Consider the following 24,551-nt stretch of genomic DNA (forward strand, 5'->3'; position numbering starts at 1 on the left):
TATGACATTCATCCCCCACATTGAAAAGGGCCATGGTGCTGGACAAGACATTTAATGTTGTTGGTGGGATATGGATGTTATTTGCATAAGTTTGACATTTGTGACATTTTTTCAAGCATTTGAAGCATTCAGTCTCCATAGTTAGCCAATAATAGCCAGCCCTTAAGATCTTCCTTGCCATGGTATGTCCATTTCTATGGGTTCCAAAGGAACCTTCATGGACTTCTCTTATAATTTTTTGTGCTTCATTGGCATCTACACATTTAAGAAGTATCATGTCATGATTTTTCTTGTAGCATACGTCACCATTTAAAAAGAAACTCGTTGCCAATCATCTTAGAGTTCTTTTGTTATTCTCTGAAGATTCTGACAGATACTTTTTATTTTGGATATACTGCTTGATGTCGTGGTACCATGGTTGTCCATCTAACTCTTCTTCTACTAGTTGACAATAGGCTGGCTGATCACGACGCTGAATCTTTATAAGTGGCATATCTTTTTCGTTGCTCAATTCGTACATGGATGCTAGGATAGCTAATGCGTCTGCCAACTGATAATTCTTCCGTGGGATATGATGAAAGGTGATTTTGTCAAATTGCTTTATCAACTCTATCATAAAAGCTTAATAAGGGATTAGTTTTCCATCTCTAGTCTCCCATTCACCTCACGATTGATGAATCTTCAAGGCCGAATCACCGAATACTTTAAGAATCTTGGCCTTTGATTCTATAACTACTTGGATCCTTAGGACACATGCTTCATATTCTGCCACATTATTTGTACAATCAAAGGATAGCCTTGCTGTGATTGGGATATGGTGTTTCTCTGGGGAGATTAACACAGCGCTAACTCCATGTCCCAATGCATTTGAGGCCCCATCAAATAACATTATCCATTTTTCCTTTCCTGACCCTTCTTCTTTAAACAAAGTCATTATGTCTTCATTAGGAAATTCACATTGCATTGACTGGTAGTCGTCTACTGGCTGGTGGGCTAGGTAGTCTGCTAGAGCATTGCCTTTGATTGCCTTTTGAGTGACGTACACAATGTCATATTCAGATAAAAATACTTGCCAACGAGCAATTCTCCCAGTGAGAGCTGGCTTTCCAAAGATATACTTGATTAGATCCATCTTTGATACCAACCAAGTCGTGTGGCTAAGGATATATTGTCTCAATCGGCGGGCAGCCCAAGTTAAATCACAACAAGTTTGCTCAAACAACGAGTAATTGGCTTCATAATTGGTGAATTTTTTGCTTAAGTAATAAATGACATGCTCTTTTCTTGTAGAGTTATCATGTTGCCCTAACAGACAACCCATTGATCCATCGAGTATTGTCAGGTACATGATTAGGGGTCTTCCAGGAACTGGTGAAATCAAAACTGGAGGATCTTGTAAGTATTGCTTGATTTTCTCAAAGGCTTCTTGGCAATCATCATTCTATTTCATTGGTTGATTTTTGTGCAACAATTTGAAAACCGGTTCACATGTAGCAGTCAATTGGATATAAATTAGGCAATATAGTTTAGTCTCCCTAAGAACCCTTGAATTTCTTTTTCCGTGTTGGGTGGTGGCATATTCTTCAGGATCCACTTCAATCCCCTTATGGCTAACTATGAATCCGAGTAGCTTGCTAGATTTCACGCCAAAGGTACATTTGGTTGGATTCAATCTCAGTTTAAACTTCCTTAGTCGCTCAAATAGCTTCTGAAGATGAACAATATGATCCTCTTTCACTTCTAGATTTTGCAATCATGTCATCTACATACATCTCAATCTCTTTATGCATTATATCATGAAATAAGGTCACCATTGCTCTTTGGTATGTTGCCCTGGCATTTTCTAACCCAAACAACATAACTTTGTAGCAAAAGGTACCTAAGGGTGTGATGAATGTAGTCTTTTCCCTATCTTCTTCTGCCATTTTGATCTGATTATATCTTAAGAAGCCATCCATGAAGGAGAAGAATTGGTGTTGGACTGTGTTGTTTACAAGCATGTTGATGTGGGGCAGTGGGAAATTATCTTTAGACTAGCCCGGTTCAGATCTCGATAGTCTACGCACATTCAGATTTTTCCATCTTTCTTAGGGACAGGCACTATGTTTGCAACCCATTGTGGATATTTTGCAACAATTAGGAAACCAGCATCAAGTTGTTTCTTCACTTCTTCTCTGATTTTTAAGGACATTTCGAGCATCATCCTTCTTAACTTTTGCTTGATTGGGGGACAGTCTGGCTTTAATAGTAATTTATGTTCCACATTATTTGCATCGAGGCCAGGCATGGCTTGGTACGACCATGCAAAGATGTCCTTATATTTATGGAGGAGTTCTATCAACTTATGGTGTTCGTCCTCTTTCAATAAGGTGCTGATTTTGACTTCATTTTTCTCTTCTTCGAGGCCCAGATTAATCATCTCTGTAGGTTCTTGATGAGGCAAAATTTCTTTAGTTTCTTGCTCTACTAGCCTTAGCAGTTCAAGAGAAGGATCATGCTCATGTTGAGTTTCATTATTAGCTTGATTAATGAGACAGTAACATTATTCAGAGCGATATTAGCATTGACACTTTCAAGTACATCATCATCAGGTCTGTACAATTTATAGTTTACAATAACAAAAAGATAAAAAGATAGCGAAAGGTTTAATAATAAGAAAGGAAGGAAATTTATTTTTATTGGAAAAATCAAAATGCATTTTATTGATAATATCGAAAGGAAACATGTATGCTCGATTCAATAAAACAAAATAGAGAAAAACAAATATCCTAAAGCCTTAGGCAGAGCAATAGAATCAGCATTACAAATTACTCTAAAATCACAGGAAGCTCAATGATCTCCCAAGTGCCGATCTCTGTATTCGGCAAGCATGCACGAACTAAATTGACATGTTCATCTCCAGGGGGTGTCTTCCTCAGCAGCAACCACTGAATTTACAAATTCAAATCTTGCACTTTGAAAGCTTTGTAGGAGATCACAGAAGGGGATCCTTCCAGTTTCAGGGTCTCTATTTTCTAATTTGGCCATCCTCTTTTCTCTTCTCTCAGCTATTATCCTTCTTTTATTTACCTTTGGCCTATAACCAAGTCCAAATCGATCTTTATTATCAATTGGTTTAGGCAACTCAATCAATCCTTGCTCATTCCTACCTAACCCGCATTCGAGCCGGTAACCTTCTTCAAGCATGACTTTTGCTATCATCATAGCTGTATTTCATGGTTGGGGTTTTATGATAGATGTTCCCTCCCCCACATACGCCGTATTAGCAATCTCGAGTGCCTGGAATGAGGTCTCCAGAGCCTCTTCAGTGATGTCAATGAGGGGGTGGAGGAGGGCTTAGTCGCCAACAGGTCCTCTTCAGCTAAGACAATGACTAACTTGTCATCTATAATAAACTTCAGTTTCTGATGAAGTGTAGAAGCTACAATCCTTGCATAGTGAATCCATGGTCTACCCAAGAGATAGTTATAGGTCGGTGTGATATCCATCACATGGAATGTTACCTCAAAGATAATAGGTCCAATCATCACCGATAAATTTATTTCCCCAATCACTACTCTTCGAGAGCCATCGAATGCTTTAACCACCATGGTGCTTGGCTTCATGTACGATCCATCTGATAGTAACTTTGCTAGTTGCCCCTGTAGCATATGCAATTTTTTCACTTCTCATGCCACTTTCTACTCTTTCTCCTATTATGACAACATTAGACAAGTTTACAGAGATACTTCTAATCATTTTGTCATAAAAGGGAGATCTAAGAGTATCAATGAATAAGGAAACCATTTCCTTTTCTGAAAGGGGTGGCTCAACCTATGTTGCTGTCTCTCGGCATCTTTGAGCGTACTTTTTAAAGTTTCATGGTCTTTCTTCATCATGGTTTGAAGCTCTAATCTATCAGGGGCCATGTCAATATTGTACTTATATTACTTTAGGAAAGCATCATACAAGTACGTTCTAGATGCATGTACCAATTTAAAACTGCCCTAGTTAGACTATCTTAGAAGACATGGATTAACAACTTGTCGTCACAGGCATGCGATGCCATTTTCTTGCAATATATGGTTAGGTGGCTCTTTGGACATGTAAAGCCTTTGTATTTGTCAAATTTTGGTGCTTTAAATTTTGGCAGAATTACCAGGTCTGGCACCAAACAAAGGTCAACTGCATCTCCAGTACCATAGCTATTACCCTTAACAGCTCGTAACCTTTCTTCTAAAAGTTGCAACTTTTCTCTAGAATGATCATTCTCTTCTGGCTGAAACTCTTCCATAGTGGGATGAAAAGATGTGTTTGTAGTTGGAGGACAATTTGTGGTTTAGGGATGGTATCTTTTGGGAGGATTTAAGGATTTTCGATGACGTTTGAGGGCATGCCTTGGGGTTGGGTGGATTGTTGTTGAGTGATTAATGAATCATTTACAACTGGGAGTAGATTATTGTATGATGAAAATTGTGCCTCTTGAGCCATAGGTGCTGCATAGCCAGCTGGAAGGCCATAAGGTGGGAGCTGAGCCTCTTGAAAATTAGCCTGTTGGACAGACCTAGTGGGATGCAAGGTTAGTGGTGCCATTGTCCCTTGGGAAATAAAGCCGAGTGGATATGTGGGAGTGAAGGGTGGCCCTTCATTAACTGGTATGATCCCCTCAATGTTTCTCCTTTCCACAGATTGCAGTATTTCCAAAATTCTGGCCACTTAATCTTTCAGTCGGTTGACCTCATTCCCTAGTTCTTTATTATGTTGTTCTAATTCGTCCATGATCTTTGACTGAGAACGTGTTCTGTAAGGATGTCTGATCTACAGTTTTGCTAATTTTAATTCTAAAAAAAAAAACATGATGAGTAAAAGGAAGACTAATAAAATGAATATATTTTTGTTAAGCATTCAATGTTTTAGAGAAGTTCCCTACTTTTCAACGCTAGAGAAAAATCCTTCTTAGGTGGAGAAGTAGTTGACACTCAATCTAAGGAAGCATTCACTTCTCAATAGACGAGGTCTTACCCATTAGCAATGCATCATATACCTCATACTCTCATTCCATAGCAAATCACTTCAGTTAGGAATAAGGGTGCCCTCGATAGGTAAAATTCGTATTAAATCCAAATATGAATGCCACAAATAAATTTTATTCCATTTCAAAATAGAATAAATACAGTGTCATTTTCAAGCGATGGAATTACACATGCACCCCAAAACTCATTGCAAGATTTTTACAATATCTGAAGAACACACTACTAGAATTAAGAATTTTTCCCACGGTTTTTTTCCTGCAGTTCATATAGCCATTGTTAAATTTGAATTTTACCCACAGTTTAAATAACCATAGTAACATATAAATATTCCCTGCGATTTTGTATTGTAACTGTTGTTAAATAACGATGGTTAAGAAAACCCCTGCTAAATGTTAAAATTTTTTTTATCAGCTTTCGCGCTTAGAAATGTCTCTCTTCGAAAAAGTGAAACAAAAGCCCTCTTTCTGAAAGTCCCTTGCCTAACTTTTCCACAACTCACAAATCCTCTCTTCCCTGTGCTCACAAATTGGCGTCTCTTTTTGAATCGATTTGGTGTTGTTATTTTGCTCTTATTGTCGTACGAAGGTATGCTTTTTGTTTTATGTTTGGAGTTTTATGTTTAGGGTTTTAGATGAACATTTATAATTGTTTTTTTTGCAATTGTTTTGGTTGCATTTATAATATGGATGATTAATCAAGAAATAAAACAAGGTTTGATAACTTAGTTGATGATTAAGGAGGCACAACAAAGACTGCATCTGATTTCTGGCCACTAAGTCTCTAACAAATGTGATTTTCTTTCCACTAATAAGTTTTAAGTATTAAGTTGCATTGAAGAGTGGAAGATAACGTTTATCTGATTTCCATCTCAAATGTACGTATCTTCATCAGGCCTCCTAAACATGATGCGGTTTTGTGTGTCTATAATGAAATGACATGTTTTGTTGCTGTTGTAAGGTCCTTTAGGATAACGAATCCATCTCCCAGAAAAAATTTCACATTGTTTTACTTTTGTGCTGTTCAAAGTAGTGATAGTAGATATCTTTGGGTATGTTTCATGTGAGAATATCATAAGAGAAAGAGGAAGAATTATGAGAAATAGAGTGAATGGTAACAAGACAAAACTTTTGGGAGTGTTTAGTGTTGTGTATTACTTCCCATTGAAAACCTCACTGGCCCAAAACTTCATTGTTGAGCTGAATTCTGAATCAAAGCTTTGCTGAATGCCTCATACAAATATAAACTTTATTTTTCTTTTGTTTGAAGAAATAAAAAGCCAATTCTTTTTATGCATGCTATCATGTTCAGCTGATGTAAACTGGTAGATCTTGTGTTCAGGTAGTGTTTACTTTCAAAGCTTGTGCAGTAAAGTTTACACTCAAATGTATCCTGATAGTTGTTTATGAAAGAAAAAGCAAAGTGGTTTAAGCTCAAAAGAAAATAAGAGAGAGCTGAAACTGGTTCAGCATTGAGCCAAAAAAGAAAAGGGGTCACAAAATTTGCTATTTAATATCAGCTGTGTCTCCATTATTCCTTTTCAATGTACTGTTACTATACAACTATTTTAAAATTTGGAACAGGATCCCCTGTAGTAGATTATTTTTCCTCGCAGGATATGTAATTCATATTAAAAATTCATAGATCTAAAAATTTGAAAATGTTTATAATTTATAACTTTAATAAAATAATGATGTTTTTAACATATGTCTAAAGATATATAATAAAATATCAAATTGTAGTGTAAATTATAAAGCAAAATACTATTGGCTTTGGACCCTTGTCTGATTACATGTTATTCATCATAATGATTAATGCTAAATCCACAAAAAATAATTAAATGTGTAACATTGAGGGTTGATCCTTATATATCCTAATCACTTTGAACATGGTTAGAACATGCCACTTAAGAAAAGCTATGGTATTTCAGTATTTTTCTTATCAAAAGCAATGTCATGAAAAATAATTTGTGTTCACTTGCATATCCATTTTGATCGACTCTATCATTATTTGCAGCTGAGGTACATGTAAAGTTTGGAATATAGTGGTGGTTAGGGGGATAGAATATTGTTGACAGATTGAGAAAATGATTTTGGAAGTTGGTAAACACTAAACTGACAAGAATAACAAGAAACACTTCATATAAAATAGCAAGCGTCTTTAGGTTACGTTCAGTTTTAAATATTATTCAATAGACATAAGATTGCTGTAGAGTTGGCAAACAGAAACCACCACTTTCCTCTGTTAAACTTGTTAAGTGGCCGAGTCATTAAGTTGCTTGATTACTATTATATTGTGATCAAAATATTATTTTTGACTTGGATTTTTAGCTCCTTTTTCCCTTAAAATTCAGTTAACCAATTGAATTAAAAACTACAAATAAGTTCGTGCAAGGCAATTCATTAGTTAACAACTCATAAGCCCACATCTACGTTTGAATTACGAGTTTGTAATTATCTTTTTATATAGAATTGAAAAACCAAAACATTGTTTGGGAACTAGTTAAATCTTTTAAAAAATGTAGAAATATAAAAATTGACCATTTAACTATACCTTAATTTGTAATGCTGCGACTACTAATATCAAATTAAGAGATGTAGACTCTAAATATTTACAGTACAAGACCATTTGCCAAAAAGTTATGGTAAGATAGATATTATCCAATAATTCACTTGAAAGTATTTGAAGTTGTAGTGCATTGTTTAATTTTTGAGTTATTGGTGTTGTTGTAGTGTGAAGGAATGAATTTACAAGTGTCACTGTTGTGTGAACTAGTTTATTTATGACAATACAATTTTTGCAGGCTTATTCATTGTCACTATACAATTTTGCAGGCTAATTTCCCTCCTTTGGTGGCTTGACGATTAAAATTGTTTGTTGAGTTTCTATTTACAAACAAGGACATTTCAAAGTTAGAAAATTTTCCATCTTGGTAAGTGTACATTAGCTACATTTCAAAGTTAGCATTATTTGAAGATTTATTTTGAGGTTAACTTGTGATAATTGCTGATAGCTATAACTTGTGTATCATTACCACTTTAAGGAATACTATTTATATGCCATTTTTCAAGTAGTTAGAAACGTAACATGTTTTCAATCGACCTACATATATATATATAGATAAAAGAGTAATTGATCTATTTAAGAATGTATTTTTATAAATTGATTCTATCTTGTTTATGGGTGCTTAAACTTAGTATTATTGAAACTTAATTTACTCATTATATTTGCTTTTCAGAAATAATGGATAAATCATGGATTAACATGCCTCGAAATACACCACAATATGTGGAAGGATTGAATAGCTTTTTAAATTTTGCATTTGCCAATGGGAGTGTTGAAGGTAGGATAATATGTCCATGTCCTAAATGCAAGTTTAATAGATGGAAACCTCGAGAAGAAGTAAATGACCATTTGATTGTAAAACCTTTACCGAAAGGGTATACAGTTTGGTTAAGACACGGAGAGATAAGTGATGCAGATACTACAGTTGAAACACCTTCAATGTCTCGGAAGATTGGAGATAGAGTTATTGCTAGTGATCCTATATGTGATATGGTCAATGATGTATTTAGAAATCATATAAATCGTGATGATATGCAAGAAAATGATGATATTTGTCCACAATCAAACCAAGCCTTGCCTAATAACAATGCAGAATTTTTGGAGTTAATTAGGGATGGTCAACAAAGTTTGTACGAAGGATGTGATAAATATTCAAAACTTTCATTCTTGGTCAAGCTGTATCATATTAAATGTCTTTGTAAAGTAAGTGACAAGGCAATGTCAATGATCCTAGAGTTGTTGGCTGATGGACATGTTGTTAGCCAGGAGGCCAAAGAAATTGGTGTATATTATGTTTTATTGAACTACTTGCTACATGATATACACTTTTATATTTGGTATTGAGATATGTTGCTTTTATCTTTAAACACAAAACACAAGTATGTTAACATTAACATTTGGTTATTTGTGTAATTTGAGCTTGACTATTTTAATGGTGCTATTGTAGGAAAAAGTTCAAGAATATGAATCAAGTAGATCTTTATCCCAAGAAATATCTACTCAAGATTCATTAGCTCATGTTTTAGGAAGTAAAGAGCATTGTGGCGTAGTCCAAGGTTTGGGATTAGGTCCTTGTCCGTCTCAAGTCTTTGGATATCCTGCTCGTTCATATAGTGGAATGTCCTCATCTCTTCCTTCTTATAGGGAATTGCAGAATCAAGTAACTGTTTTAAAGTCTCAAATGGATGAACAAAATAAAAAATTTGATGTAATGATGAATTTTTTCATTCAGAACTTTCAAGGTCAACTACCTCCACACTTAGCTATGTTTCAAAGTTCACTGGTAATCCTTTTAAATTTAATTGTTTTAATAATGTATTAAATAAATTACATACAATTCAAATTTTGAACTTGTTCTTAATTACTATATTTCAGGTGTCTGATTAAGGAAGTGCACAACCAACTAATGTGACTGATCATTCTCCTTCAAATTCTCCAGCTGAAGAGTAGTTTTCTTAGGGATTTATAGCAGTAGTTTATCTATGAATGAAAGACATGACATGTTTTATTTTAATTAGAATATTATTATAAGTTTGTATTATAAGATCTTTATGTATCACTTTTGATTTTATACAAGTGTTTGTGGATTTTAAAATTTGTTATGTTTATCAATTAAACAAAATTATTTGAATTTTATGTAATATTATATGATATACAGGTGAATTAAAAATAAGCTATATTTTAATTATTCAAATTATATATATTCACATGCATTTAATGGGGGTTTCAAAACTGCTGGCAATTCTGGCAAATTAACGGGGGTTTTAAACCGCGGGTAATCCATACGAAATTTAATGGTGGTTTATAAAATGCAAGTATTTTACAACGGTTACCAAACCCAGGCTAACTAACAACAGTTTCTGAACCGCGGGAATTTAATGACGGTTACTAAACCGTAAGTAATTAACAATGGTTACGGAACCGCGGGCAATTAACGATGGTTAATGAACCGCTGACAATTTTACGAAGGTTATCTGAAACCGTTGTTAATTAACAGAGGTTGGTTTAATCGCGACAAATACCAAAATTACTTGCGGTTGTTCAAAACCGCCAGTAATCTGTTTGCCACGCTTAAATTAACTACGGTTTTATCAACCGCGGGTAACATCATTTACGATAGTTTAAACCCTCGTTAATGTTATAATTAACCATTGGTAAACCATAATTTTCTTGTAGTGACATAATGACTTTAAGAGAGAACACAATCTCATGGTTCCTCTGGTACTCTTCCTTTGCTTCTCGAAAGTGTTCTAACAGTGGTGTGGTGTGACGTTGGATGCAATTGTACATGTCATTGCACCTCTTCATCCATTCCCTCTTCTTTTCCTATTGGTACTTAGCTCTCACGCTCAATTTATCTTTCTCATTCTCAAGCGCTTCATTCTGATCTTGTAATTTCCTCTCCCTTTCTAGGGTCTCAGTCAATTCTTTCTTTAACATATTCATTTCATTTTGCGCTTTCTTCATTTTAGAGAAGGATGCCTCCTTCTCCACCTTCAGAGCCTCGGTTAGCATATTTATCTTATCTCACATTCTCTTTATTTTGGAGAAAGAAGCTTCTTCGTTCCTCTTCCTTTTTGCCCCTTTTCCATTTGAGTCGTCAAACCTGTCGGCGCATTGATCTTTCAAATGATTTATTTCTCTATCTTTCTTTTGACATTGTCTCTTGAGTCAGTCAACCTCTACCTTGATGTGTTTTCCTTCCTCTTCAAATAATCTCATTTGTGCTTTTGCTCCTTCCAACTGGTTGTTAAGGAAGTCACTGCTTCGTTGGGTGCTTGAGAAGATTTCTTTTCTTGACAATTTACTTTAGGGCTTGATTTTGGGTTCTTGTAGATTCCCTCCACTCTCAATATTGCGGTGAGATGGTCACGCGAGGTTTACCAGCTCCTTCTCTCCCTTTCTTCTAACATTCTCCCATGCAGCTCTAATTTCTTCTAGACGCTTATTTGCACTGTCTTTGGTATATTGGAATATCAGTCCTCCCAGTTCTTCATTCCTTGGCTTAGTTTGAGTCCATTTGAGTTGTCTGAGAGCTACGGTCGGAGTATATGCTATGCACCTTCTTGGTCCCATCAAAGGCACACTTGAAAACTTTCTGCAACTAACAATGGTGTCTCTAAGGTGGTACCAAGGGCATACCATGGAAAATTTTTAGCGTTGAATCTCAAGAAGTCTTCTTTCCATACTCGAGCATCTTGTTTTTTGATTGGAATGCAATGAAAACTTTTCAAAGGATCGGGTATTTGACCCATATGATTTGCTGCATAGAGATGGGTTGTGAACCAAATAAGCAGTAAATGAGAACAACATCGTAATGTACCCCCGTTTCTCTGATGACATACTTCCATAGAAAGTAAAGTATCTACTAGGATAGCGGGAACCGAATTCACTCTGTTTGTTTCATACTGGTGAAATACGTCTATAGCAGCTTGATCTACAAAACTTGAGGTGAATGGGAATAGAACTAGTCCATAGATCAATAATGCGAGAGTCTTGCTGAAATTGTCCCAATTCCCTTGTTTGTATAAAGACTCCAAATGTTCTTCTAAATAACTCTTCTTCTAAATAACTCTTCTTCCAACCCTGGACTGATCCCCTGTTCTCAAACTCGGCTCTTTCTGTGCTTAGGCCGATCAAAGTAGCTATTTTCTTGGATCCCACGTAATTTCCTTTATATAGATATACCTTATTGTCTTCCTTGATTGGTAGTCAAACCATCATTTCATATTCTTCCATGGTAGGTTTTACGTAAAATTTGAGAGGGATACTAACTAGCAAGTGCACTAGGTAGTTATAGCAAGTAATAAAATTTGGAATTCAATATGAGCCCCAAGTATCGTCCATAAGGATCTTATTTTAATTACCACTTCACAATTTAACAATTAGTTGAGCAAAACAATTCATTTGAAAGGTTCGTAACATGTAAAAGTAAGAAATAAGAACAATAAAAGGTAATAAACTTGCTGTAAAAACATAGTACGAATTTTGTATTAAGAATGCTATATGGAAAATAGTTAGGAATTACTTCACTAGATTTTCAATTGCAATGTAATAACTCTTAAGAATTTTAATTGATTGATAATCAATTTCACTTCTTTAACCAAAGGACAATTCCTTGCCTCATTGATCATAATACCTAATTAAACCTCCATAATCCCTTAGGTGACATTTAATTAAATACTGCATTAAGTTCTGGAATTATAGGATTACTAGATCATGATACTTATTCCTAAGATCTCAATAACCTAGGCATATAATTCTGACATGAGAAATAAACTCAATTTCTATTGATGAAGATTCCTCTAAATTCAATTGAATGAAAGATTAGTTCATAACTGCATTAAGAACAGAATCATAGACTCAATTCAATTAAAATCTCAAGATCTATTCCACAATTATATCACAACATCGAACCCTAACCAAAAGGGTTTAGAACAACATTACAATGGAAGAAGGAGAAGTAAGAGAAGAAGAAGACAAGAAGCAGAATAACATCTTAAAAGACCCAATCTTCACACTGATTCCTCTAGCAATTGATAAATGCAGATTTTACTAGGTTTTTATGTAGTTTTCTAGGTTGTTTTTGATAAAAAAAAAATGTAATTTGGAATGTGAAAACTGCACAAAAATATATAAATGTTCAATAAAGTAAATTGCTGTCTTTAATAATTCAAATTGTGTGAATTTAATAGAATTTTGATGTAATTTTGTTAGTTTTGTAGGAAACTCTGAGTTGAGATCATAAGGTTGGAGGAACAAGAGAGAAAGTAGAATAAAGTAGCAAAAATTGGAATCAAGGAATAAGGTCTAGTGAAGCAAGAACTGGGCGTTATCACTTTTGTTCATAAAAGTGATTGTTCCAAAAGCTTAATATTGAAGAAAGACTTGCACGTTACCACTTTTGTTCACAAAATTGATCATTCCAGAGAAGCTTCTATCAAAGCAAGATGCGCGTTATCATTGTAAGGAAAAGTGAACATGCACAGACCACGAACCTTTGCATTGCTACTTTTATGAAAAATAGTGATCACGCCAGAAAGGCGAGAAATTCTATAAATAAGAGATTAGCCCAAAAACTTGTATCTTTTTCTTATTTTCATTTTCACAACTTAGAAGAGTTAGAGAGAGAGATTGAGGGCGACTTCCAAGCTCTGGACTTTGAGGAATCAGGATGGGGATTGGATTTATCAAGAAATTCTGCAGCTCCTCTTCTTCTACTATTTCTCTCTCTTTTTCTTCTATGAACATGTTTTGATTTCTTTTTGTTATGGATTGATTGATCCGATTTTGATATTGTAAATTGATTGTGGATCTGGATTTTAAGATCTTGATTGTATTTAATGTTTAATTCTTTCCTTAATGCAATTCTTAAATTTGCTATTCAATTGAATTGAACCTCTCTACATCAATGGAAGTTGAGTTAATTTCTCAAATCTGAATTGAATGTCAAGGTTATGGATATCTTAGGGATAAGAATTCGTGATCTTGTGATCTCTTAATTTTCAATGCCTAATGCAATGTTTGATTGATTTACACCTAAGGAATTAGGGTAGTTAATTGAATATTAGGATCAATGAGTCAAGGAATTGAACTTTGATTAATCTAGTGAAATTGATCATTAATCAATTAATGAGCTTAGAGTTCATATCTACTTCAGTTTTGCAATTGATAAAGAGGTAAAATCAGTCCTAACTCCATTCACACATCAATTCATTTCTAAATTCGTCACTCTATTTTGCTGTTATTTTCTGATTTCTACACTTTATTGTTTTTATTTGCAAATGCTCAAAACACTCCAAAATTTGTTTAGCTCAACTAGTTATTGATTTGTGAAGTGGTAATTGATAGAATTAATCCCTAAGGACGATACTTGGGACTCAAACTGAATTTCAAATTTTATTATTTGCTACAACTACCTAGTACACTTGCTAGTTCATGTTCTCTCAGCTTTGTGACAGAAATGAAGCTTGAAAGTCACTCCCAATCTCTCTCTCTGACTTCCCTTGGAAGTTAAAACAGTTACAAAGTGAAAAATAACAAAAAAACCTAAGTCCCATTTTGTGAACCTCTAACTTCTATTTATAATGTTTTTCCCGCCTTTTTCCTTTCCACACATTAATCTTTGAGAATTCTAGCATAAAAGGTCTTCTAGAAACTTTTATAACTGAATTAGGAACTCAAATCGTCTAAGGTTGATACTTAGAAGTGGTATTTAAAATTGTATTTCTTTTATGTAGACACTTTAAGTGGTTGAAGTGTCTACGTGCAAGTGTTCTACATGGAAAGATCCTCGCACGTAGCTACTTTTTAGCGCTTGAAGTGGTTACGTTCTAACTGCGTAGCTACTCTGAACACTTGAAGTAGTTACGTGCACTGTGCATAAGTGAATTGGCCTTGGGCGTAGCTACTCTGAACACTTGAAATTGCTACTCTCTTGGTCTTCATGAATTTTCTTCTTCAAAGTGTTAACTCTATGTACTCAGAGCGATTACACCCTACACATAACACTTGATTCTTCATTTTTTAAGCTCAATTCCTCTACTTTCTTCACTTCAATCTTCAACTCAAATTCTCAGCTCAAGCTTCTGCACAAGGATTAAGTCATTTTAAGTCAAATTGTTTAGAATTAGACTAAAAATCTAAAAATCAAAACTATTTACATAATTATGAATATTGATGCAATTTTTATAATATTTCCAAGTTTACTTAGCACTTTACTACTTATTTATTAACAAAACTATTCTAAAAATTATGGTAAAATGTGGATTTATCACCACCCCAAACTTAGAATTTTGCTTGTCCTCAAGCAAATCAAATCATATAAAGGGAAAAGATTCATTCACTAATTGAAATCAAGCAACAAAACTGACTTTTTTCAAAAATTTTCTATTTTCCAGTTCTGTGTTTTCTAATTTCTCATTCTCAATCAAGTTATTAATCCATTCAATCATTATGACAATCATAGTGCATTAGTTAAATAACCAACAAAAACTTGTCATCTGAGTTCAAAATAATTCAGCAAAGTTTCATGTGAGAAAAATTGAAAAACATGATTCATAGCTCACAAATAGTTTCTCTCATCACTCAGCAGTGTTTAGGCTTAATATTTGCTCTCAATCAATTTAGGCAAACAACGTGGTTACTTGAAAATAGAAAAGATGCAATTCAAGTAGATGAATGTTCAAAACTTAAACTAAGGTTACCTCATCTTTCCCATTCATCCAATTTTTGCACAGAATTTTTCAACTTTATGCAGCATTTAAAGAATTATCATTGCATCAATTATGCAGAGAATTTCTTTTTCAATTCTTTTATGTTTTTCACATTTGTTATTTCTTTTTCAAATACTCAGAGCTTTGCTGCTACCCACCCCAAACTTAGAACTTTGCTTGTCCTCAAGCAATACAAAACAAGATGTCACCCCAAACATAGTTTTAAGAATTCATATTTGATTAAACTCAAACTTCCTCTTTCTAATTTAGATAGGACTCATGGTTTTGTAGCAAGGCTTATATTGAGATTTTTCAAAGAAAAAGCTAAAGGTATAATGGGGGTAAACTAGGATTCTCTCAAACATAAAAGGAGGTTCATTTAGGCTAGCAAAGCATGATCAAAGAAGGCCTCCATCATATATGTGAGATCTGCAAATTACATATTCAATCAAGAAACAAAGCAAGTTCTAGAAGTGCAACAACAAATGAGATTAATTTCACACAACAAAAATTGCTATTCATGAGGCTCAAATCTCACCAAGGTACTTTAAAGTGAACATGTCAAACAATCAAGCTTACAATCAACTTTTTCAGAACTATATGCACAAAGTAGCAAGACTACCTCATTTTGAAAATTACAAGTGTGACAATCATGTGAGAATGGGAAAAACAACTTAAAAAAAATAAAAATCAGAATTTACAAAATTGCAATCAAATACAGTGTATTCATAGAAGTTAGTTTATGATCTAATATAATATTTTTGTGTTTTTCTGGAAATTTTTCAGTGTATGTGAAGCTAAACTCATGAATAAGAGGTACAAAATTCACCCCCTTTCATGGCAGCTTATGCAAGTGTCAAATCCAAGTGCTTGGGTGTTGTGTAATGGTGACATATTATGCACAAAACACCAAAATTCCCATCAATAACGCAGAAAAATAGAATAGTTAAAATACAGAAATATAAAACTAAATGAAATTTATACTCCATTACTACTGAAAAAGTACTTAAAATAAGTTTTTAACAACTGAAGATTAACTACTAAACTTGCAGACATAAAAATTGCTAAATGCTAAAAATTACATAAACTGAAAATTAAAAGAAAAATAGTAAAAACTAAATTCCTAAATTACTCTTCTGCATCCTCTTCATCTGAACTCCCCTCTTCTTCTTCATCTTCTTCTTCACTCTCATTATTTTCTTTCATTTTGGCTCTTGGGGTAATGTTGAAGCATGTGTTGAAGAGAGGTAGATTGTTGAATTTGGTGGCTCTAAGGCATTGGACATTTTCTATTTCTGACTCATAGAGTTGCTCTTTTGTCATGCCCATCTTTTTACCAATGTTCAGCATTATATTTTCCATCAAAAGAATTTCAGCCTTGTTGCTCTCATGTAAAGCATTCTTCCTCTCAGCCAAGGAATCTTGTCATCCAAAATTTTCTGCAATTAAGGCCTGAGTTTGAGAGAAGAATCCTTCTTAAACCTTGTAGGAATTGGTAAGGCAGCAGTGACTGGTGCGGTGGCATATATTTCCTTTATCATTGTTGCTGTAATAGGAGGATTGACCTTACTCTTCTCATAATATTCCCCAAAATTTACTCCAGCATCTTCACAAAGTAGAGTAATCAGCACTAGAAATCCCAATGAGTTCCTTTTTGTTTTCAGAATTGTTTTCATGCAGTTGTTGATCACTTCTCCCACATTGATGTAGAAATCACTCACTATGACAAAAATGAGTTCAGCTCTCTTGACAGCAATGGTGGAGCTATGGATCACTGGCAAATGAGCTGAGTATGGAAATACTCCATACTTTTGCAAAGGGCAGCAGATTTCTGGTCAGAATATTCTTTGGAGTAGAGATGTTTTTAACTTCATCTCTTGCACTCAACTCCCATGTAGTTCCAGGTCTGCCAATTTTATGGAGGATTTCAGTGTAATCCTTATCCATAAATTTCCCAAAATCTAAAAATTCCTGTTGTCCTTCTTTTTTTCCAACAGTAATCTTCAGGACTTTGTTAATATTTTCAGCAGAAAAGTCTACTACAGTACCTCTAACAACAACGTGATTTGGAGGTAGATGGTCACCCTTGGTCCTTAAGGCATTAGCATAGAATTCTTGTGTAATATCCTTGGACTCTTTTCCAGCTAAGGTAGTAAAAATCTCCCATCCTCTTTTCTGAATCTATTCAGAAAATTCAGGGTGTTCTCCTTTAGCTAGATCAAAATTCCTATCTTGAACTGTTTTCCTCCTCAAGATATTGGCCTTAAAATAGTTCTCATGTGCAATGCTCCTGAATCTAGGGTCATGATCAGGTATCGTCCTTGAAGAAGGACCAGCTAAGAATCTTCCCCTCTTAGATCTTGGAGTTCCTCTAGGTCTGCTTATCATGTCTTTTGCTGGAATTACAAATTAATATAAAAGATATGAATTTCAAAACTTGATAAAATTGTAACAAGTATTACAACAACCTCAATAATTTTTCTAATTTGAAACATATAGAATATTATGTCTAGGGACTGTATACAATTTAAACAACTACAAATCATCAATAATTCATTACAATTGCAACAATGTATAGGTGCAAAATGGATGTTCATGCTCAGTTCAACCCCTATTTTTCATGTGCAACATGTGCAGAATCAACATTTATTGATAAAAATGTGGAATTCAGAATCAATCAGTGTAGTGCATTAGATGAAAAATTTAAGAACAATCACCTTAAAGATTTTCACTCCTAAAAATCACATTAGTACTTAAGAAATTCATTCTGAAAACCCTTTTCTATACAATTGATTAATAAAAAATTATTTCAGAATATTTCTAGCAATTTTAGATATTAAAATGCATAAATTTCACAATAATTTGCTTCAGAAATCAGGTCTCATAGTCAAGCACAAGTGCAGCAACATGTTCATACAAAAATCCTTCATGCAGCATTAATCTTCCATTAAAAATTACAATTTGAGCATGGAATCAACCTTATTAACCTTCAATTTCATATTCGAATCAATAATTTCACAGAAATTGCCCCCAATTTCAAATTCCCAAATTTTCCCCAATTCAAGCTCTAAAGAATCCTAATCATAAATTTCAAAATTGGAGAAAGAATTACTTGGAATTGAAGTGCAGAAATGATGTAATCCTACTCGCAGATGATGAAGAAAATAGATAATCAACAAAAACACAGTTAATACTGAGTAGGAAAATCAAATTTTTAGAGCTGGGTTCAGCGTTAGGGTTTGGATGCCTCTGCATTATTACCTAAAAGGTTTATATGGCTACGCAGAAGTAGACACTTTAAATAGGGAGAGTAGACACGCTGGAAACTTCATAATGAATCAAAGGTGAGCGTGGTCACTCTAAGCATTCAGAGTGTCTACTTAAATGGAAATGTGCAAATCACGTGACCACTTTAAGTGTTTGAAGTTAGGACTTAAAACTACTGACCTGTGGGTGTAGCCACTTCAAATGGGCAGAGTAGCAGCGCACAAATGTGCTCAGATACGTGTAGCTACTTCAAATGGGTAGAATAGCAGCGACCTTGCTTCATTTAAACGCGTGTAGCTACTTCAAATGGGTAGAGTAGTTGCGCAAACACGCGCGTGGCTACTTCAAACGCCTAAAGTAGCCACGCAGGAGCCACTTTTTCAGCTTTTGTTATATAGCCTTGCGCATTTGCATGAATTTGCGCATGTGCACTTCAAGTGGATAGAGTAGCTATGCGCTTGCTTCACTGCAAAATTCAGAATCAATGGACTTCTGCGTAGACACTTTATGCACTTGAAGTGTCTACTTGAATGATCAACTTCAGGAATGAACTTCTGCGCCTCAACTCTTCTTCCTCAAAGTGTTTACTTACTTGATAAGCATCATTCAAACTACAATTCCACACATTGTTCTTACTTGAACTAGAATCTGTAAACACAATTAACAATGTGATTCATTATTAATATGAAAATCATACTCCACCATTACTTTTAACTAAAAATTCAGAAAATGCAGAATTTTTAAAACTCAAAAATAACTAAAAGTGAAAATTCCTAAACTAGATTCCAGCAAGAGTAAAGGGTTAGAAATGTGAGTTGTCTCTCACAAGCGCTTTTTTAACGTCACTAGCTTGACGCCTTATGTTTCTTATTCAAGAGAAATCAACTTAACACAAGAGATGTTCTTTGTGAATGCCTCTCTATGATAAACTTTCAACCTTTGGCCATTGACCTTGAATTCTCTCCCTGTCTTCTGACCCTCAATTAAAATTGCTCCAAGGGAGACACTTTTTTTATTAGAAAAGGTCCAGACCACCTTGATTTGAGCTTCCTTGGAAATAATTTCAGTCTTGAATTAAACAATAAAACTTGTTGTCCAGGTCTGAGCTCTCTTTTCAAAATGAATTTATCATAAATTCTCTTGGTTCTTTCTTTGTACAGTTTGTCATTTTCATAAGCCTATTGCCTAAATTCTTCCAGCACTAGCCAAGTCAAAATTCAACCATTGAGTGGCCCAATATGCTTTATGTTCCAGCTCCATAGGTAAATGACATGTCTTTCCAAAAACTAATTGGTAAGGTGATATACCAATTGGAGTCTTAAAGGCAGTTCTATATGATCACAAAGAGTCATCTAACTTCTTTGACCAATTCTTCCTTGAATTATTCACCACTTTTTCTAAAATTTGTTTAATTTTTCTATTTGACACTTCAACTTGTCCACTTATTTGTGGATGATATAGAGTAGCAACCTTTTGTTTTACATTATATTGTGCTAAAACTGATTCAAGATGCTTGTTGCAGAAATGAGCACCTCCATCACTTATTAAAAAATCTGTGTACTCCAAATCTAGCAAAGATATTCCTTTTTATAAAAGAAATTACCACCTTGGCTTCATTTGTCCTTGTTGGAATGGCTTCCACCCACTTAGAAACATAATCAACTGCCACAATAATGTATTCATGAGAGAAAGATGTGGGAAAAGGTCCCATGAAATCAATCCCTCATACATTAAATAACTTCGCTTCCAAAATATTTGTCAATGGAAGCTCATGTTTCCTATAGATGTTGCCTGTCCTTTGGCACTTGTCACAACTCTCAACATAATTCTTGACATCTTTAAAGAGTGTAGGCCAGAAAAATCCTGCTTGCAAGACTTTTGCAGTAGTTCTTGAACTCCCATGGTGATCTCCATAGTCTGAATTATGACAATGCCATAATATCTCAGCTTGTTCATTTTGTGGGATACATCTTCTAAGTAGAACATCCACCCCAATTTTGAATAAATAAGGGTCTTCCCACACATAAAATTTGCTGTCATGTAAAAATAAATTTCTTTGTTGGCAAGTAAATTTCTTTAGAATGAGTTGAGTGGCCTTAAAGTTTGCAATATCAGCAAGCCAAGGTAGATCTTCCACAGCAAGTAGTCTTTCATCTAGAAATTCTTCATTAATGTCCAAAGAATTAGAGGTAAAATTGTCCAATGGAAGTCTGGACAGATGATCAGCTACCCCATTTTTCTTTCCTTTTTTATCTCTAATTTCCAATTCAAACTCCTACAGTAGCAAAATCCATCTCAATAATCTTAGCTTGGTATCCTGTTTAGACAACAAATATTTAAGTGCAGAATGGTCAGTATAGACTATGACTTTGGATCCTATCAAATATGATCTAAATTAATCAAAAGCAAACACAATAGCAAGGAGTTCCTTTTCAGTAGTTGTGTAATTTACTTGTGCAAAATTTAAGACTTTGTTGGAATAATAAATGACATGCAATTTCTAATCCTTTTTTCTAACTAAGAACAACACCTACTGCACTATCACTTGCATCACACATTAATTGAAAAGATAAATTCTAATCAAGTTTTGCAAGAATAGGTACAAAGATAAGTTTCTCTTCCAAAACAGAAAATGCATGCAAACAAGAATCATCAAATACAAAGTCAGCATCTTTAACAAGTAAATCACTAAGAAGTTTTGCAATTTTTGAAAAATCCTTAATAAATCTGCTATAAAAGCCTGCATGACCCAAGAAACTCCTAACTCCCTTAACCTTAATTAGTGAAGGCAGTTTACTAATAACTTCAATTTTGGCCTGGTCCACCTCCATCCTTTTTTCTGAAATTCTATGGCTCAGGACAATTCCCTCTTGGACCATGAAATGACACTTTTCCTAATTCAAAACAAGGTTAGTATCTTGACATCTCTACAAAATAGTGGTCAAATTAGCTAAACAATCATCAAAAGAATTGCCAAAAATAGAGAAATCATCCATAAACACTTCAATAATTTTCTCTACTAAATAAAAAAAAATGGACAGCATACACTAGTGGAGCGTTGCACAATATAAATTGGCATTCTTCTATATGCAAAAACTCCAAATGGGCATGTAAATGCAGTCTTCTCTTGATCCATAGGGTCCACCACTATTTGATTGTAGTCGAAATATCCATCAAGAAAATAAGAAAATGCATGTCCAGCTAGCCTGTCCAACATTTGATCAATAAATGTCAATGAAAGGTGATCTTTCTAGTTGCATCATTTAATTTTCTATAGTCGATACACAAGCGCTAGCCCATGACAGTCCTGGTAGGAATTAATTCATTCATTTCATTAGGAGCAACAGTCATCCCTCCTTTTTAGGGACAACTTGGACTGGACTAACCCATTGGCTATCCGAAATTAGGCAAATAATACTTGCATCTAGCAGCTTCATTACTTCTTTTCTCACTACTTCTTTCATAGCTGGATTTAGTCTTCTTTGTAGTTGTACTATTGGTTTAAAATGCTCCTAAAACATAATTCTATGCTTGTAAAAAGCTAGATTGATCCCCTTTAAATTTGAAATATGTCAACCAATTGCAGATTTATGGGCTCTTAGAATTTTCAGCAATTTCTCTTTTTTTTTCTCTCTAGAGATCATTACTAATAATCACCGGGTTTTTATGTTCTTGGTCTAAGAAAGAGTATCTTAAGTGAGAAGGTAACTGTTTCAGCTCTAGTTTCTCAATCTTTTCTTCCTTCATTTCATTTTTTAGTTCTTCATTTGCTGAATTTTCCAAAAAACGAGTAATTGGCAAGGTGTCTAGCTACTGCACATATTCTTTCAAGTATTCTTCCTTTTTTACAGCAGCAGAATGATTCCCTGCAACTATTGTTTCCTTTAACAATGAAATTTCATCAGCATTATCAATAAAATGAGGGAAAGTAATAGAATCTAGAATATCAACCCTCATACAGGTAACATCATCATTGGGATGTTTGAGTGCCTTAAATACATTAAATATAACCTTCTCATCCTACACTTTCAACATAAGCTCTCCCTTTTGAACATCAATTAAAGCTCTCTCTGTGGCTAAGAATGGTCTGCCCAAAATTAAAGGAATGTCAGCATCCACTTCCATGTCAAAAATTACAAAATCTACAGGGAAAATAAATTTGTCAATCTTAACTAGCAAATCCTCTACAACACCATAAGGATATGTGTAAGATCTGTCTGCAAGTTATAAAGTTATGCTAGTAGGCTTGACTTCTTCTATTCCAAGTCTCTTCATGATAGCAAGAAACATGAGATTTATGTTTGCCCCAAGATCACATAAAGGTTTTCCCACGGTACAATTTCTAATAGAACATGGAATGCTAAAAGAACCTAGATCCTTTAATTTTTTAGGGAGCTTCCTTTATAAAATAGCACTGCATTCTTTAGCAAAGGGACTATTTTATCATTCTCAAGCTTTCTTTTCTTAGATAACAACTCCTTCATGAATTTAGCATAGGAAGGCATTTGCTCAAGTGCTTCAGCAAAAAGAATATTTATTTGAAGTTTCTTGAAGACATATAGAAACCTCTCAAATTGTTTTTCTTGTTTTGGATTGGGCATTCTTTGAGGGTAAGGAAGTCTCTTATATTTCTCCTCATCAATAGATTGATTAGCTTCCTTAAGTATTTGCCTCTTTGTCTTCCTTATAGCCCTTGGAGAACTCTCTTTTTCTAAATTTTCTCTTTTCAGCAAGGTAAAATTTTGCTTCATCCAGATCAGTTTTTAATTTCTCCTCTGCAGCAGAATTATTTTCTCTTTTTTCGGTAGGTTTAGGACTCCCCACAACAGCTCCACTCCTAGTCATTACAGCTTGACATTGTTCTTTTGGATTAACAACTGTATTGCTAGGAAATCTCCCCTCTTCTCTGCTGGATAATTGTTCAGCCAACTGTCCAATTTGAGTTTCAAGCTTTTTCATGGAAGATTCTTGATTCTTGAAGCTTGTTTGGGTCACTTTCATAAATTGCAGCATGGTTTCTTCCATCTCATTCAACCTTTCAGTCATAGGCTTGGAGAATTTTTTATTCCTTTGAGGTTCAGTGGCTGAATTCCCTTAAAAATAGAATTGCTGTGCTACTGGACCTGCACCAGAAAAAGGTAAAGTAGAATTAGAATTCTTTGCAGCAGAATATTGAGTGTTCCAATTAGAGTACTGTTGATTTCTGCTATTAGGATAATGAAAACCAGGTGGGAATGAAGGTTGTTGTCTCTGAAAATTTCCCATATAATTAATTTGCTCTTAAGATTCATTTGTAGGTGCATCACATGCACCATTAACATGATTTCCTCCACAAAAATCATAAGAAGTTGAATGTTCTGGATTAGAGCAGCCTGTAAGTTGCTTATTTGTTGAGTTAGTGCAGCTCTGAAAACTTTTGACTTTGCACCTGGTTTTGTGCAAGAAAAGTCTCAAGAATTTTAGCTTCATATCCTCAACTCCTTATAGAGTGTCTAAAATTAGAATTTTGATACATAGATGAAGTCATCATCTCTATAATCCGTTGAGCTTCTTCCAATGATTTAGTATTCAATGATCCTCCCGCAGCTGCGTCAATCATGGTTCTAATGGCTAGACTCATTCCATTATAAAACTTTTCCAATTGCATCCATTTCAGTATGCAATGGTGTGGACATTTCCTCAATAATTCTTTATACCTCTCTCGAGCTTTATATAAAGATTCCCCTTCTTGCTGCATAAATGATGTAATTTCTCCTCTTAGTTTGGCAGCTTTAGATAGTGAAAAATACTTGGTAAGAAATTTATTGACAAGGTCTGCCCAAGTGGTGATGCTTCCTTGTGGTTGAGCTTGCAGCCAACATTTAGCTTTATCTCTTAATGAAAATGGAAATAATCTCAATCTAATTGCATCTTCACTAACTTGTCACAAAGCTACAAAAAGTTAGAAATATGTAAGTTAGGGTCATCCAAAATTGAACTAGAAAATTGATCTTGC

The 24,551-nt window shown here is 34.5% G+C and overlaps 1 protein-coding gene and 1 non-coding gene across 2 annotated transcripts; one reads left to right on the top strand and one right to left on the bottom strand.

The window, feature by feature from the left end:
* Positions 1–331: 331 nt before the first annotated feature.
* On the bottom strand, positions 332–1,132 carry LOC113849467. Its single transcript, XM_027479391.1, has 2 exons — positions 697–1,132; positions 332–609 (listed from the first exon to the last, which is right to left on the bottom strand). Exons 1-2 carry the CDS (start codon positions 1,130–1,132, stop codon positions 332–334), a joined length of 714 nt encoding a protein of 237 aa, XP_027335192.1.
* A 23,081-nt stretch (positions 1,133–24,213) lies between these two features.
* Positions 24,214–24,320, top strand: LOC113851767. The gene has a single exon (XR_003502332.1). It is a non-coding gene; the product is annotated as a small nucleolar RNA R71 (small nucleolar RNA).
* The last annotated feature ends 231 nt before the right edge of the window (positions 24,321–24,551 follow it).

This window comes from Abrus precatorius, unplaced genomic scaffold (genome assembly GCF_003935025.1).
Source record: "Abrus precatorius isolate BTA unplaced genomic scaffold, Abrus_2018 Scaffold9, whole genome shotgun sequence".
Taxonomy (NCBI): Eukaryota; Viridiplantae; Streptophyta; class Magnoliopsida; order Fabales; family Fabaceae; genus Abrus; species Abrus precatorius.

What these genes read in the sequence shown, in the direction of transcription:
- LOC113849467 (XM_027479391.1), bottom strand. Translation starts at nt 1,132, where the DNA reads ATGGATCTAATCAAGTATATCTTTGGAAAGCCAGCTCTCACTGGGAGA. An exon ending in CAAGATTCTTAAAGTATTCG is followed by an intron (nt 610 to 696) that starts GTGATTCGGCCT and finishes CTTTTATGATAG; the next exon opens with AGTTGATAAAGCAATTTGAC.